The 17,504-nt window shown below is 35.8% G+C and overlaps 2 protein-coding genes across 2 annotated transcripts in view; one reads left to right on the top strand and one right to left on the bottom strand.

Annotated features, from left to right (window-relative positions):
• Positions 1 to 261: 261 nt before the first annotated feature.
• On the top strand, positions 262 to 7,745 carry OSGEPL1 (O-sialoglycoprotein endopeptidase like 1; the record flags this gene model as incomplete). Its single annotated transcript, XM_084235849.1, has 7 exons — positions 262 to 482; positions 2,833 to 3,220; positions 4,203 to 4,407; positions 4,483 to 4,631; positions 5,415 to 5,545; positions 5,663 to 5,734; positions 7,667 to 7,745. 7 exons carry the CDS (start codon positions 262 to 264, stop codon positions 7,743 to 7,745), a joined length of 1,245 nt encoding a protein of 414 aa, XP_084091975.1.
• Positions 7,746 to 11,595: 3,850 nt separating this feature from the next.
• ANKAR (ankyrin and armadillo repeat containing) overlaps positions 11,596 to 17,504 on the bottom strand; it is a gene marked incomplete at both ends in the record, with an annotated part of 44,635 nt that continues 38,726 nt past the window's right edge. Inside the window, 4 exons of the mRNA XM_084259344.1 lie at positions 11,596 to 11,846; positions 13,103 to 13,149; positions 15,453 to 15,649; positions 17,121 to 17,230. Coding sequence (XP_084115470.1) covers positions 11,596 to 11,846; positions 13,103 to 13,149; positions 15,453 to 15,649; positions 17,121 to 17,230 — 605 coding nt within the window. The remainder of the gene's footprint in view (positions 11,847 to 13,102; positions 13,150 to 15,452; positions 15,650 to 17,120; positions 17,231 to 17,504) is intronic.

The following is a 17,504-nucleotide window of genomic DNA, read 5'->3' as shown; positions in this document are numbered from 1 at the left end:
AGTACTAGTAAAGTAGTTTCTATCTATTTACCTGTTTACCTTCCCTTACAGGGTATTTTTTTCATTCATACTGTTATTTCTGTTATCAGGTTGCTATCGCCTTTAAAAAAATTGAGCTTTTACAGACTTAATCTTACTATAATCTTATGAAACCAATAAAAAATAAACCAAGCTTAATTGAATGCATCTGTGGCTAATATCAATTCCCAGTGACACATTCGTTTCTATAATTCTTTTTTAGGAATTATCTGTTGAGTCAATATGCTAATATTGAATACGACAGCAGGACTTTTTTCCAAACCCTCAAAAAGAAAAATTTATGAATTTTTAAGAAGTTTTAATTTTCATCCTGGAAAACAATTTCTTCATAGACTAGTATTGGGAATTGAAACCAGTTGTGATGATACAGCAGCTGCTGTGGTGGATGAAACTGGAAATGTATTGGGAGAAGCAATACATTCCCAAACAGAAGTTCACTTAAAGTAAGTAGACATTATGTTAGTAGTTTATACTTTTTTTGGAAAAAGCAAAGTGATATAATTCCTTTGTATTTGTTATGTGTAAAAATTAAATTTTAGGGACTGATTTCTTTTATGCAGAATCTTCTAACATTAAACCCGTCAGCCTGACTTTTAAGGTGCTCCACAGTAGGGTCCCAACCTTAGCCAATCCTGTTGCCAAAAAGAAACCATGCTCATATTTTTCCATGTTTTTCCTTCAGTAATGCCTTTTCTCTTTCTCCACCTGTATGTTTCATGGTCTTAGCTGAAGTCCTAGGAGTACGTAGCCCTCCTCTCTCTAGCTTGAAATTATGTATGTTCATATACATAACTTGTGTTGGTACCTAAATATGTGATAAACTGTCGTATTAAAGCATACAATGGTGTAACATTTATTAACTCAGATGTTTGTAGAGGACCACCAGACAGGTTACATAAATAAGTGGGCTGGATACAAGGTGGAAAATATCTGGATGAGGTCACTACTCAGCTCCAAACTAAGTAAGATAGCGGCAGATAATTAAGCCATGTGTTACTGGGTATCAGAATTTTCAAAAAATTGGAAATCCAAATATTTACTGTAATATCTCCAGAATTTTTAAATTGGCAGCTAACTCAAAATACATTAAAATATTCCAAAGATCAAATATTCCTTCCAGCCCTCAGTTTACTTCTGAACAGTGAAAAAGCCTGGTATTTTGGAATCAAAACTATATTTGAATCACAAATTAGGCAGTTAGTATTAGCTCTGACTTTAGCCAAGTTTCTTATCTTCTCTGATACAGTTTCACATTGGTAAAATGGGAAGGATAACATGCCTTATAGGATGATGGGGAATATTAGAAATAAAATGTCAAGATCGCTTCTCGGCCTTTTGGCTAAGATCAAGTGTAGAAATAAAATGTCAAGAAACCAAATACACATCTGATGGTAACATACTATGTGAAAGGGACTGTGGTAGGTGTTAATAAGGCTTGATGAAATACTCAAATGTATGTTCTTGTTTTTAAGAAACTTAATCTAATCACTGAGACATGATTTAGAGACCTATAAGGAAAGTTAACAGTGCAAGGCAGCATAAAGTGAATATCAAATAAGTGGTGCAAACAGTAACTATTACCACACCTCAGTTCTGAAGTCCTTTCTGTTTTCCTGCCGAGCAATATCAAATGTTTAAAGATTTTGGTGGGAAGAGGGAACAGAAGTGAATTTTGCAGACCCTATATTTTATTGTTCTGCTTATACAGCATATTGGTCATATGCTGACGAATTTGCTGCTTATTCTTTACTTGACATTTGGAATGGTCATTCACTGCTTGTCTTATGTAGACCAAAAATCAAAATTACCAACTTTGAGCACTTTATTTCAGGAATGTATTCTGTCCACTGTCTTGCCACAACCTCAAGAGCAGTGTGTTTAAAAACTAAACTCATCTTGGGGCCTCCCCGGTGGCGCAGCGGTTGAGCGCTGGGTTGCGAAGCTGCCCGCGGCCTCTGCGGCGCAGGTTCGATCCCCGGCTGCTCCCCGGCCACTAGAGGAGGGTCCCACATGGTGCGCAGACCTCTCCTGCCGCCCGCTGCTCCCCTCAGCAGTGTACTTCGGTCCTTCTGCCTGCTCTGTTCCCCACTCTGGCTCTGGTGAATTCTCTCACCCTCCCGCGCTTCTGACTGTACCGAGTGCATGTATAAACAAAACAAACAAACAAACAAATAAATAAATAAAACATGCCTCTATTTAAAAAAAAAAAAAAAAACTAAACTCATCTTCCATAAAACTATCTTCATATTTCTGTAGTTCTTTTCTCCTAGTCATTCCAAATAAGTATCTGAATCATCTTGGATATCTTGTTCTCGCTTCCCTTTATGTCCAATTAGTTACTACAGTTTTCAAGACGCTGTCCCTTTCTTTGCATTCCCATGATTAATTACACAGTTTATGTTGTAATCCCATTGCACAAATACTTTCACAGGAACCTCTTTTTAAAAATCTTCCTATCAACAGAGAAATTAATTATCCTAAAATCCAATTTTATCCTCTCTTTAACACTGCTTTCGTAGAATTCTTCTCAAGATTATTTGGTGATTTCATTCATCCTCAAACAAATCCATAGGAGTTTATTGTGCACAGTTTTGAAAACTCAAGCCACTACACCCTTAATCACTGCATTCTGTTCTTTTAGTGTGTTACAGCATAAGGTATACATGTTTGAAAATAATTTACTTATTAACACTTTTAGCTATATAGTGATTATTTTGAAAATGTGACTTTAGTCATAAGAGTTTTTTCCCTCAGTTTTTACAATCTTAACATAAAAAGCTCTCTTTCTTTCAGAACAGGTGGGATTGTTCCTCCAGTAGCTCAACAGCTTCACAGAGAAAATATTCAACGAATAGTGCAAGAAGCTCTCTCTGCCAGTAAAGTCTGTCCAAGTGAACTCTCAGCAATTGCAACTACCATAAAACCAGGACTTGCTTTAAGCTTGGGAGTGGGGTTATCATTTAGCTTACAGCTGGTAAACCAGTTGAAAAAGCCCTTCATTCCCATTCATCACATGGAGGCTCATGCCCTTACTATTAGGTTGACCAATAAAGTAGAATTTCCCTTTTTAGTTCTTTTGATTTCTGGAGGTCATTGTCTATTGGCATTAGTTAGAGGAGTTTCAGATTTTCTGCTTCTTGGAAAGTCTTTGGACATAGCACCAGGTGACATGCTTGACAAGGTAATTATTTAAGAATTAATCTCTACATTCTAATTAAGGTATCTGTTTCATAGTAAGAAAAAGAACATAATCTTTTTTTTTTAAAGATTTATTTATTTATTTATATAAGCACTGGGTACAGTCAGAAGCGTGGGAGGGTGAGAGAATTCACCAGAGCCAGAGCAGGGAGCAGAGCAGGCAGAAGGACAGAAGTACACTGCTGAGGGGAGCAGCGAGTGGCAGGAGAGGTCTGCATGTCATAGGGGACCCTCCTGTGGCCGGGGAGCAGCCAGGGATCTAACCGGCACCGCAGAGGCTGCGGGCAGCTTCGCAACCCAGCGCTCAACCACTGCACCACCGGGGAGGCCCAGATCATAATAGTTTTAAAAAAGATTCCATTTTACTCGTTCCAAAAAAGTAAAAGGTTTACATCAGGTTATAAAAGCTCAGATAATTTGTAGATGCAGTTATGTGTTAGGTCAACTTAATATATGTAAGCGTGCTTTGTAAAGTGTAAAGAACTGTAAAATGTGAAATAGAAGATATATAAAGATTAACATAAGGACCTAAAAGTCAAACAATGCTATGATTAAACCTCACAATTGCTGACTGTACTGACAAGGGGATTGTTTTCTGTTTTAGAATCTTATAGGTCTTACTGCCATGTATAAAACATTGCTGTTACAATCTGAAATGGTTAGAATAGTTCTTGTCCAAGTTCATCATTAGGCAGTCATTGTTAACTTCAAACCTATACTATTTCTCCAGTAGAAGAGTAAAAGTAGATAGGAAGGCAGTGAATAGTCACTATTGACCAGGTTGTCCGAATAAGCAAGGTTGTCTGTGTTTAGTGACTACTGGGTATAGTCCACATTTGTAAAAAGTATAGCATGGTTTAGTCATTCAGGGTTTTTATCAATCTTATTTTGGTAAAATTTCTTTTGTATCTTGATTTCAAATTGCAATTTTATGATTCAATTAAAAATCTGTTGTTTTTAAATAGGTAGCAAGAAGACTTTCTTTAATAAAACATCCAGAGTGCTCTACCATGAGTGGTGGGAAGGCCATAGAACATTTGGCTAAACAAGGAAATAAACTGCATTTTGATCTCAGACCTCCTATGCAACGTGCTAAAAACTGTGATTTCTCTTTTACTGGACTTCAACATGTTATTGATAAGATAATAACACAAAAGGAAAAAGAGGAAGGTATATTTCTAATTAGTAAAGTTGACAAGTAAGTAATTTTGGAGTTTGCCTAATAATACCTGGTCACTTCTACAGGTATTGAGAAGGGACATATACTGTCTTCAGCTGCAGACATTGCTGCTGCAGTTCAGCACACAACAGCATGTCACATTGCCAAAAGAACACATCGTGCTATTCTGTTTTGCAAGCAGAGAGGCTTGTTATCTCAGAGTAATGCAGTACTGGTAAGTTTTGTCATCTCATCTTAGAGTAGTGGTTAACACTTTATGGTATGTTACTTTTGAGTGCCTAACTGAGTATAGAGTAAATATTTTTATGCTGTATGCTAGCCCTGACAATATGAGATTATGCAGAATAAAAACTTAACAGCTTTTTCATGTACAGGTATGGCAACTTTATGGGACATCAGTACAGCCTATGCAGCAAAGAAGTCCTAAGGCTATATCTTCTCACTGAATTTAAAAGTGGGCTTACAACAAGAAATGAAATACAGTCACTTCTATCAATTTTCTAGAAAATAGGCTGATTTCCTTCAATTGTATCTTCCTTTTATGAAATCCTTTTAAATATACTTCCTTGAAAAATTTCCTGTTTATCAGTATCTTAAACTTGATTCTTTTCAAAATTATAAAGTAAGAAAATAATTAAACCATGGTAGACCACAAGGTGGAATGTTACGTGAATATTAAATGTGATAGTTTTAAGAATTACATAATAAAATAAAAAAAAAATTATAAGTGAAAATTGCAGGGTCTGAAATATTGTAATTAGAGAAAGGTTCAAAGATGATGTACAAAAATGGCAGTAGTGATTGTATGCTTATACTTTGGAATTGTTCATTTTTTTTCTTCTTCAAATTTTTATGATATATACATATAATTTTCCCATTACCCACCTATCAAAATATATTTTATTATTATATAATGCTAATATTATCCCCAGGTTCAGCTAACAGCTTAGCTTAGATTCATATATAATATTAATTTTGGTCTTCCCAATGTTTTCAGGTTGTATCAGGAGGTGTTGCAAGTAACTTATATATTCGAAAAGCTCTGGAAATTATAACAGATGCAACACAGTGCACTTTATTGTGTCCTCCTCCCAGACTGTGCACAGACAATGGCATTATGATTGCATGGTAAGCCACAGATTATATGTGCTTTACTCATAACTGTTAATATTAATTACCATTTCATCATAATAAATCTTCCTTTACGGTCAGCTATTTATTTTATTTTAATGGTTGTTTTTTAAGGAATGGTGTCGAAAGATTGCGTGCTGGCTTGGGCATTTTACATGACACAGAGGGCATTCGCTATGAACCAAAGTACGTGGTATCATTTATTTCTCTTTATGCAGGATGCATTATAAAATTCAAACTTGGATTTTGCTTTTATGTTTGAGGTTTTCATTGACTTTCTAGTGACACTTGGAAAAAAATTACACTAATTCCATTCCTGTGGCCCTCCCTGGTGGCTCAAGGGGTTAAGCACCACACTATAGGACAATCCATAGCCTCTGCAGTGTGAGTTCAATCCCCAGGGGGCCAGGGAGCAACCCACATGGCACAGCAGACATCTCCTAACTCGCCTGCTGCTCCCCTCAGCAGTGTATTTCAGTCTGCCTATTCTGTTCCCCACTCTGTCTCTGGTGAATCCTCTCACCACCCGCATCTCTGGCCTGTACCCCAGCTCTTATGTGCATAATAAATAAGTCTTTAAAAGAAAATTCCATTCCTGAATTTAGAAAAAATATTTTTCCTACAGTATCAAATTATAAATGTTGGACAAATTTTAGGTTAGAAACAGACAATGGGTAAGCATGAAAAGTTCTCTCTTTTGGGACCAAGTGGTCCAAATCTGTGACCTGGACTTTTGTGATGTCAACATCATCTGTGCAAGCAGCATTCAGGTGTGAGTCTAGATTATGAGACAGCTGAGAAATAGTCCACAGACAGCTGAGAAATAGTCAAAAGATAGCTGTTTTCTTCTAGCCTTATTTCCTCTCTTAATTGTATTCTCAGGATTAACAGTTTTTCAATTTGCTGTCAAGTTTTGATCTAAGTAAATTCTGCAATATTAAAAACAGTAAAGGACATGTTTTATAATCTAACAAAATTCTGTTTTTGTAAATTGTTACATCTGATGTTTTAAAACATCTGAGCTTCATAATCCATAACTGTATATAGTACATGAGTTGCAGTCTATTAAGACTAATCCTAAATTAAGTTTAGTAAGTAGTGGCATAAGGAACTCCTATGTTGATGCCTAGTCTTGGGTATAATATACTGATCCCAGTGGTGCTTTCTTATGGCAGTGTTGAGGCTGGAGATAAGGTTGTTTTTAGGTTGTGGTCCAGTTGAAGCCTTTCTGTGGGCGATACTGTTTAAAAAGAAAAATAGGCAGAAATCCTATACTAAAATTAGTGAGAAAGAACAGAGAAAAAAGGTAGAATCTAAGATTTCTGTCAGTAGTGGCAAAGTAAGGTAGAAAACAAGCAAGCTGGGGGCCTCCCTGGTGGCGCAGCGGTTAAGCACTGGGTTGCGAAGCTGCCCACAGCCTCTGCAGCGCTGGCTCGATCCCTGGCCACCGGCGAGGGTCCCACATGGCGCGCAGACCTCTCCTGCCACCCGCTGCTCCCCTCAGCAGTGTACCTTGTTAGTCTGCCTGCCCTGCTCCCCACTCTGGCTCTGGTGAATTCTCTCACCCTCCTGTGCCTCTGACTGTACTGAGTGTTTGTATAAATAAATAAATAAATCTTTAATAAAAGAAAACAAACAAGCTGACTTTTGAGATCTCAGAATAGCCAATGGAAACTTGGAAAATTTCTAAAGTATGAGTGGGTACAGGTTTGACTAAGTTAGTGGAAAAATGTCTTTACCTTTTTAAGTTTGTGGAGAATTATAAGGCATCTTTTGTTATTTTTCTATTACATTAAAATTTTTTAATTTTAAATTTACAATATTTTAGAATAATAGAACTATTTCTTTAAAAGTCATCTCCATCCCCAAACTCATGGAATTGTATACATTAACTATGTACAGCTTTTTATGAGTCAATTACACCTCAAAATGGTTTTAAAAATCTCCAAGTTTAGATCTCTTTATGAAACTCCATGCTTTACCCAATATTTTGGTTTGCGGTCCCACTATGTATGTATTAAATATATAGTTTGTCACAATTCTTAGCAAATAGTCTGCAGAATTAGTGACAAATTATGAGCAAATATTTGAATAACATAATTCATCTGGCTGTTTCAGATGTCCTCTTGGAGTAGATATATCAAAAGAAGTTGGAGAAGCTGCAATAAAAGTACCACGATTAAAAATGAAGATTTGATTTTTGTTTTTCAAAAAATCCCTAAAGGTAGTATTTCAACATTGGTTGTTTTTTTATTTTTGTATAATCAGATTGTAGAATTATATTATTCATGAAGACTTTCTTTTCTTGTATTTGATGTCTACCTGCTCTTCTGAGAGATTGTAATACCAGGATAGTCTTATAACACTGTATAAAATCTATACTGTGTTTATTATCAAAACCTATACTATGTTTATTATCAAAAGCCAAAATAAAATATTTTGTGGAGAAAGAATGCACTTTTGTTGGCTGGTGGAAAGGAAAATCTTGCAAGATTGTGCTAAGTTCTCGCCTCATGTTATACAGGATCAGGATAGCAGAAGCTATTTTTTTGGTTCCTTGTGAAATATAAGCTTATCTTTTCTGGTAAGAGCAATTTTAGAAATGTAGCAAGGTCAGAGTTATGTCAAATCAGAATTCTAAGTCAAGAAAAAAATTGACTTGCTCTAACAGCATGTATGTTATCCATTTGAGATTTTAAGAAACATGACATGCAAGTAATCCCTCCAGTGTGTATTATACTTTTTAGCTGGCCACATGCACGTCACATCCTTTATTCTAGAAATCGTATTTAATAGGTAAAAAAAATGAGATGAAAGGGCTTTGTTGGAGGATGGTTTCCTCCAAAAATTTAGATAGAATCTAAATCTTTGTATAATAACAGCTTATCACTTTTTTCCTGCCTAGATTAAAGTAACTAAATTTGCTGTCTTTGGGTCACCAGATAATGCTACTGACTGCTGAATATCCTTTGAGAGATATTTACCAGTAGAGATTTTAGACCAAATTGTTACCGTTCTACTCAGTGACTTACTTTATTGTGAAACTAGGAGGTAAGGATAAAAGTCTGGAATAAAGAGATTTCTTATTTTCATCCTCCCCTTTTGGAAAAATTCATGAGTAATTATTTTTTTAGAATTGTGATCATAGAGTATTGCTTTATGAGCACTCATTTTAGAAACAAAACATAACTCTTATGAGGGAACAGTATTTATGAAACTTTGCATTCTTTGATAAGTTGAAGAATAGATATGACAGAATTGTTTACAAATATTGTTTTTGTTTGTAATTTTTTAATTTTTACTCAAATATTTATATTTATTATTTGCTTATAAATATCATTGAAAGAAACTATTAGTTTGTGAACTGACATTTTAGATTTGGATTTGCATTCTATATCTTGTGAATCTGAATACACAGAGAAGTGTAATTATTTCCTATGACTATGATAACCAGAGTGTATATAAACTATAGAAGAAAATTGACCAATATTTATTCCCACTAACAATCATTATAAAAAAAGGATATCTATAATCTAAGTTTTAAAATTCCAAATATCAGAACTGCTCTAGATACTAAGAGCACACATGTCAGAATTGAATTCATGATATAAAGAAAGAAAACTACAGATAAATAAATGAGCAAATTCTGGAAGCATTACATATAATTTGCCATAAGGATAGAATAGGAGGGCCTCCCTGGTGGTGCAAGGGTGTTAAGCACAGCACTGTGAGGCTGTCTGAGGCTTCTACAGCATGAGTTCATTCGATCCCTGGCTACCACATGGCACAGCGGACCTCTCCTTTGTCGCCCACTGCTCCCCTTAGCAGGGCATTTTAGTCCATCTGCCTGTTTTGTTCCCCACTCTGTCTTTGGTGAGTCTTCTCACCCCCTACACCTCTGGCCTGTACCCCAGTTCTTGTAAGCACAAAACAAAAAAAAAAAAGAATAGGAAAGGAAGGAAGGAGAAAAAGAAGGAAGGCCAGCATATGGGCCTAAGTTAGCTCACAGGTCCCTAAGAGATAGGCAAATTGCTGAAACTCTCTATGTCTTGGCCATTTCTCATCTTATATATAACTTTCTAAAATAAAAAGAAAATGAAGGTTAATGAAAATTATCTTATATTTGGGTTATACTTTCAGGAAATTCTGTTTTAGGAGTGGTAAGATGGTCTGGCTAGGCCAAGATACTCTGGAAATGTCTCTGCTATTGAATGCAAGGAATCCCTGATCCTCAACCCTGAAAAAACTCTAAATAGTGTTTCACCCACCTAATGCCAGTTTCAGGGCTCAAAGTTTGCTTTCTCAAGCCTTTTTTTATTTTAACATCCACAAAGGCTTAATATTACCATTGGTTTGATATGAATTTTTATCCTTAATGGTGGATAAATGACACAGTTTCTTATCATTTTCTTATCATTTATTATGGCTGTCATTTCTTATTTTATTCCTTCTAATTAAAACATACCATGTCCCACCTCAACTCCTATATTTTAGTCCATCTCATAGAAAGTTGTGACTCAGAGCAATTATAATAATATAGAATTTAATCTGAAGATTTAAGAATTCTCTTATTGTACAGTGGTTCAGAGCACAGACTTTGGACTCTAGTATATATCAATAGAAAGCCTTAAGTACGCGTGGTCAATCATTACCATCATTGTTATGTTAAGACCATGTTGGGGGTAACAGTTGTTCAGTAGAGCCCAGGTGGACTTTATGGCGATACCTGGCAAAGATGGAGTGGGGGTTAAGGAACACAGTGCAAACCAGTTGCAAGCTTTTACTTCAAATCTAGCTGCTGCTGTAAAATAGGAGAAACAGACGTACAGCAAAACTTGTACCATTGAAAACAGTACTCTTTGAGCAAAGACTTGTATTTCTAAGCTACAAAGAGTATCACTCGAGCTTCAAACCACGTGTACGCTATAAATAATGTAAAAGTACTCATTTCAGATTTTAGAAACTTCATGCATTTGTATTATTTCTCTTTAATATCTTGAGTTAATTGAAGGTATTAAAGAGAGTGTTAAAATGTGGGCCATGTTGGCTCCTCTGAGTCAGGCTGTTTTAACATAGCTTACCTATTTTATTATTATTATTTTTCCTTTTGTGTAGAAGAACTGGAGTATAGGCCAGAGGTGCAGGGGAGGTGAGAGGATTCACCAGAGACAGAGTGGGGAGCAAAGCAGGCAGATTTACTGAAATACACTGCTGAGGGGAGCAGCGGGCAAGACAGGAGAGGTCTGCTGAGCCATGTAGGTTAGCTCCCTGGCCAGGATCGAACTCAGGCTGCCACAGTGGGCTATCACAATGATAGTGCTGAGACTTAACCCCTAGGCCACCTGGGAGGACCCCCTTTGGTATATTTTATTAAGGTTAGGTGCAGACATTCTATTCTATTATGGGAAATAGGAAATTATACATATATTTTACAGGAAATTATACATATATTTTGAAAACATAGCCCTGTTACTAGTAGACATAGTAAGGAAAAACTATCAGATAAAGTCTGGAGATAGGTAGAGGACAGAGTCTGAATAGGAGAGAACCTCAGTCGTTAGCCATGGGCATCATTGGTGACTTTGATAACACAATTTTGGGAGAATATTTGGGGTGCAAAGTAGAATGGAGGGAAAGGGTTAGAGGCAGGGGCTTTTTAAGTATTAATATCAGAATTTCCATGCAAAAAGATTACTCAGCTATGTTATGTGTATTATACCACAATTAAAAATTAAAAACGGGCCTCCCTGGTGGTGCAAGGGGTTAAGCACAGCACTATGAAGCTATCCGCAGCCTATGCAGCACAAGTTTGATCTCCCGGCTGGCCAAGGAGATACCCTCATGGCTCAGCAGACCTTTCCTGTCTTGCCCGCTGCTTCCCTCAGCAGTGTTTTCAGTCAATCTATCTGTTCTGCTCTCCGCTCTGTCTATGGTGAATCCTCTCACTCTCCACACCTCTGGCCTGTACCACAGTTCTTGTATATATAAATAAATAAATCTTCAAAAAAAATTTAATTCCTCAGGAATCATTTCCTCTTAAAATGCTTTTATTGGCCTTCTCCTGGCTCCAAGTTAGCTTTCTGTACGTTTTTTCCAAGTTGATTCAAAACCACTATTCTTGGTCTTGATACATTTATGATATCTGATGAAATTGAAGATGAGAAGGAAAAAACATTTTGAGAAATATTGGTTTTACTTGTTGCATTGAAGAGTCCCATGAAGTTAGTTACAGGAGGCATTAAAGTCAAAGAATCTTTTGGTTGAATTTTAGGCTTTAATTTTCTTCGGTGCTCTTTCCCTAGAAATTACAGAGCCACGATTAAATCTCTCTTCCTTAAGCCCAAGAGCCCTACGTATAGTATACTGTCCTAGTTCTATATAGTTCTGTTTTCTTCACATCACTATAACATACCAGAAGACCAGATCAGTAGCTTTCAGACTTTTGGATGTAAGAGATCAAAAATTTGTGAGAGCCAATATATGGTTGCCAACATTTATTGTGCCATGTTGGCATTAATGAAAGAACAAATGCAAACTATATCAAACATTATTTTGTAAAAGAAGGGATATTTTAACACCAAGAAAAAGTAAAAGGCATTATTTCAAAATGACAGACTTTATATTGAATGAAATTATTTAGAGTCTTCTGCATTGTTATTATTTTTCTTATGTTACCAGAAATCTGTGAGATTTCATCAAACCATTGGAGGTAGACAGATGTTGTTTACAAACTAATATTAAAATGAAGAATGGGACTGACTTTATCTTTTGTATAAATTACTCTGACATTAAATTCTACAAAGTCTTTTACCCCTGATATTCAGAATTATAGCCTCCCACACATTCCTTACTTCTCTCAGATATTCTCTAAATAAGTTAAGTTCTCGCTCTCCTATTTCTCTCTTTCTATTTGTGATTTTGGCAAACTCATCTTTACTTGTAAATGGTCCTTTCTTTGTTTTTGACTATATAGGACTTAACAAATAAGCTCATTTTGCTAAGTACATATGAACATACAATAACCATATATATGAAATCTGTAAGTATTTTCCGTATTTCATACCTAATAGGAATTGTGTATAAAATTATAAGATCTGGACTCTGATCTTATAGGCCTAAGCCACTCATCCATCATCTACCAACTATGTATAAAATTGTACCAGAGTATCAAAAAAAATGTGATCCTTGCCCTAAGAACATATAATATAGGCAATATACTATGTACATGAAATGGGACAATAAAGTAAATATCAAGATCATAATTTAAACCATACTTACATGTTTAAATAATGACTTATTTCTATGGTTGACTTGTGAGAAAAGTCAAAGAGGAGGATTTTTTTCTATCAAGTGTTAATTAGCAGGGAAGGCCTTAAAAGAAATGATTAACTTGGGCTTGGAAATGGAAAGAAATTTTAGGTATACAGAATTACAAAAGCAAAAGTTATAAAATTGGTTTTGGTAGACTCTGCATTTTGATTTTCAGAAATGTAACCAAGAATTTAAAGCATCAGGGCTATAAAGTATCTCAGGAATAAAAGAAAAATCAATTACCTTTTTTAAAGACAGGAATTATGGATGGTCCTCCATTTAGCTCTAGACTAAAAGGAAAACATTTTTGTCACAAAAGCTGGAAATATAAAAGACTATTGGCATGTAACCTATTCAGTGCTGTTTAATGGTCTAATTTATGCATACTACCTGTACGTTTCTTATGTTCAGTCACCTATTTACTCACTTATCACTTAAATCATTTAGGACGTTAAATCTGCCTGAAGTGTCCCAGGAAAGCTTCATGGAAGAATTGACATTTAACCTAGGTTTTTAGAAAATAGAACTTCAAAGGGATGAGGTGAGGAGGGAGGGTATAACAGACAGATGGAATAGGATAATGAAAAATTATAGTCCTATGAAATAGCATGGCATGTTCAGAGGACACTAAGTAGTCTGGTATGGTTGGGATTAAAGACATCTGGAGACATGATGGGATATAAGTTTAGAGAATAAACATCAGATCATTTTATGTGTTAAGAACTTGAGAAAATATAACTTTATTTTCAAAACAATGGGATACTAATAAAGTGTTTTGCGCCAAAGAGTAACAAGGTGTATACCTAAGTTAATATGGTGTGTTGGGGGGTGAGAGGTGGCTTTAAAATACGTATTTTAATTATCCTGTACATGTAATATATGAATATGGTATTATAACATTTCCCTGGTAATAAAATATGTCTTGATTAAAGTTAATATATTAAAAGGTAGCTGTCATCAGTGTATTTCTGGCTAATTTGATAGAAACATTTGCTGTTAGCAACTTTATTGAAGCACAAAACTCATTTTTATTGAACAGGCCTTTATCTATTTGCCAGCCTCATGACCATAAGGTAACATGAAACTAGATAGTATTAGGCTCAGATTTCTTTCATGAAGAGCCAGTTAGTACCAGTATCAGTAAATCTGTGTCTCCTTGTATCAAGATCTACACATTGAAAGACTCTTCTAATTTGCCATTCTTGGGGTTGGTTGGGGCATGGGAATAGAGAAGTTGTGAATGCTTCCCCCAAAATGTCATCCCAGCCACAGTCTGTTTCCAGGAGTGGTATCAAGGAATATCCATCCCAGAGGCTCCAAACTTGCCTTACTCATCTTTCCGTGCATTTTCCATTGTTTCAGTTAAACCAGATCCACATGATTGTTTTGAAAATTAAAGGGAATAATCTCTATGAATGCTTTAGAGTTACATAACACTAGTAGTTATGCAATTAATTGTTCTTTGCTTACCAGTTCCACCTCTCTTGGTAATATTTTAGAAGCTTGCTGATTACTGGCCACTACTTGTAATCCTGAAAGTTGAGTGTTCACAACTACAGGGGGGCCATTCACCTCACATTGTATGTAATTAACCATTTTCCAGCAGTGGCAAGTCAAGAGTCCTGACAAAGGGGCACATTTATCTAATTTCCAAAAAATTGCCATATGGGCTAACTGTGAGTGATATGCAAAATAATGCTTACATTATTTATCCTAAATTAATTTTGAAACAATGACTATTTTTTAGCATTGTCAGTTACAGCAATTATAATTTAGAGTTACCTAGCTTGTTTTGTAAAATTATGTGATCAGTTTTAGGTTTTCAGTTTTTCAAAAAACCAAAGTGACCTTATAGATGTTCTCATCTTTACACTTAAAATTGATATATAGAGTCATGGTACACTTTTGGATCCTATTATGTTATTATAGCGTTAATAATACATCTTGAGTAATTCTGTTTCCTATATATAAATAGCATTATTTGTAGTGAAGACTTGTAATTCAGCTACATCTATGGAGGAAGGGATATTTCCATTGTAAGGAGATTCTCCTCTCCTTATTCAGAAACTTAAGTTCTAGATGAAACTTCAATAGAGGGGTAAAATCCTCTGAATAAATGCCCAATGAACTTGTTATAACTCATCACTCACTGATTCTCTTTTAGCTGTTTCCATGCTGAGAGTTTGGCCTAGCTTTGAATCAAGTCTAGGGTACCCAGGGTATCATGACCCATTCCAGGGTCATGATGGTGCTGCTGTTGGCTTAGAACCCTCATGTAGCCCAGTCTACCTAAAAATGGCATCCTGGATCACACTTGGAGCACAACAAATCTCCCAAAAACTTCTGAAATGTGATTAATCCTGGACAGATGGGATCCCCCAAAATCCAGTTGTATTCATGTCTGCGACCACATTTCTGTTGATAAGCTGTAATTTAAACAGGCTTTGGCAATGGACATTGTGAATAAAGTTTATCCTTTGGTATACAAGGCATGTATTTATAGCAAGGATAGTTCCCCTTGTTTGATCTTAAACTTTTAAAAGAGGCTCCTCAATCAGTTTTACCATTGAAACTTCAAATATTTGTACAATACCTTAAGGAAGGAAGTCCCACTCTTTGCTGCCTTTGAAATTCCTTTAAAAATACTGGGTTAATATTTGCATCTCTGCTGATACTACTTGTTAAACGAAGGAATTGATTAGGCTTATTCCTGCATTCCTTTAATAGGATGCGGAAGGCATTTGCATTGTAAGTTAAGTAACCAAGCGCACAGGAGCAAGCTGTACGAACCTAAATGAAGAAGAAATAATTACTCCTTAATTACTGAACTACCCCCCAAAACTAACCCAGTGCTCTCATTAGATATTTCATAGGATAGCCTCTATGTATAGCAAATATGTATGTCAACTGGTGGCAATCTATATAGATGGAAGCATAACAGCCATTTTTCAGAATGAGCTGTCAACGCTGTTGATTTCCAGTAGTTGTTTTTAGCACCAGCTGCATTGTAGAGTCACCAAGAGTTTGAAAAGAAAAAGCCCACTGTCAGACTCTCTTGGGCATAGTATCCAGGCATTTGTAGTGTTTTTAAAGAGCCAGGTGATTGCAATGAGCAGAGTAAGAACCACTAAATTTGAACGAAAACAGTGGGCCTCAATCTTAACTGTGCACTGGAATCACCCATATGGCTGAAAGTTACTCATGTCTGGATTCCACCTTGAGAAACTCCAACTGAATTCTTTTGACTTGTAGCCTCAACATCATAGTCATGATTTTTCAAAACTGCTGGGATGATTGGAATAGGAAACCAGGTAAGATAAATAAAACAAGCCACTTATGAGAGCAACTCAATTTTCCACTGACAAAAACAAAGAAACAAGCACAAACAAGTTTCAAGCTAAAAAAAAGTACTCTTTCTGTGAGGAAAGTGCCCTCTGTGACTATGAAGTAATTAGTTTGGTCATAGTATTTGTTAATTAAAATACCCTGGGCAGTTTGGAGGAAAATTTGTTAGTTTTTAGCATAAGACATCTCACAGAATGAGCATAAACCAGACCTGTGCAGGGTAACAGAGGAGTGCAAATTGGTCTTTACACTGGCATTTGTCGGATATGCCCATATTTAGTCCATATGGTCCCTGGACTAACTGCTATAGTTGCTGGTAACTTGTTAGAAACCAGATTCCAGGACCTATACCAAATGTATTAGATCAGACACTCTGGGAATGGAGCCCAGCAATTAATTTATGGTGTAACAGGTCCAGGTGATTCCAATATATCCTAAAGTTGGAGAAGCACTTCCTTAAAGTAAACCTTGGGTGGAGGGAGTATAGAGGGGCGTTCAAAGATGCAAGCCACCACTATCAGTCAGGCTGGCCTTCTTCACACCTAACCCAGATAAGGAAAACTGCTCAGTGGATTGCACTTTCATTCATTCCAAATAATTATTTAAAAAAAGGGGGGTGACAAAAATACATTTTTATGAGGTGTTTTAATTATAAATTTCCGTATTATTAATGTACTTATTTGTATATTAAATTTTAAACCTTGAGCTAAAACAAATGTGCACATATTGTGGGAACCAGAATTGTGGATGGATGCTAGAAAATCCACATGTAGTACTAGAAAATCATCTAATTGTTAGCTAATAACATGAACTATATTACAGAAGAGTCAACCTGTGGAGAAGTTAACCCATAGAGGTAAGACCGGGGCAAGTTTTAGTTTTAGAATATTCGATTTTAGAATTAGTTTTTTTTTACCTCTTCTTTCCTTGAGTACAAATGATAGCAGAGCCGTTGGATTGTCCCTAATGTGGTAAATGCTTCTGGAATACCAGCTCTAGAATGAGCCAGGGTAGCTATTAAGTTCCCTATAAATCAAACAAAAAATGCTGACATTATTTAATTTATATGCGCTGATTTATATGTGTTCTTATTCACTTGTATATGGTATTAAAAAAGATTTGAGTTGCATGACATCTCTGCTAATGAAGAAGTGCTGAGAAAAAGTTTGTACAGCATATGTTAAATGTAACAATAGAATAAACCCTCCCCAGAATTATGGTTTGGTTTTCTGTCACAAACAGTAAAGAGGTTAAATAGGTTTATGTAAGAATGGGGTATTTTGCAAATCATTTTTTTTCC

The sequence above is a fragment of the Talpa europaea genome (genome assembly GCF_964194135.1).
Source record: "Talpa europaea genome assembly, chromosome: 1".
In the NCBI taxonomy this organism is placed as follows: domain Eukaryota; kingdom Metazoa; phylum Chordata; class Mammalia; order Eulipotyphla; family Talpidae; genus Talpa; species Talpa europaea.
Note: the sequence above shows the minus strand (reverse complement) of the source record. Positions and strands in the feature narration are given on the sequence as shown.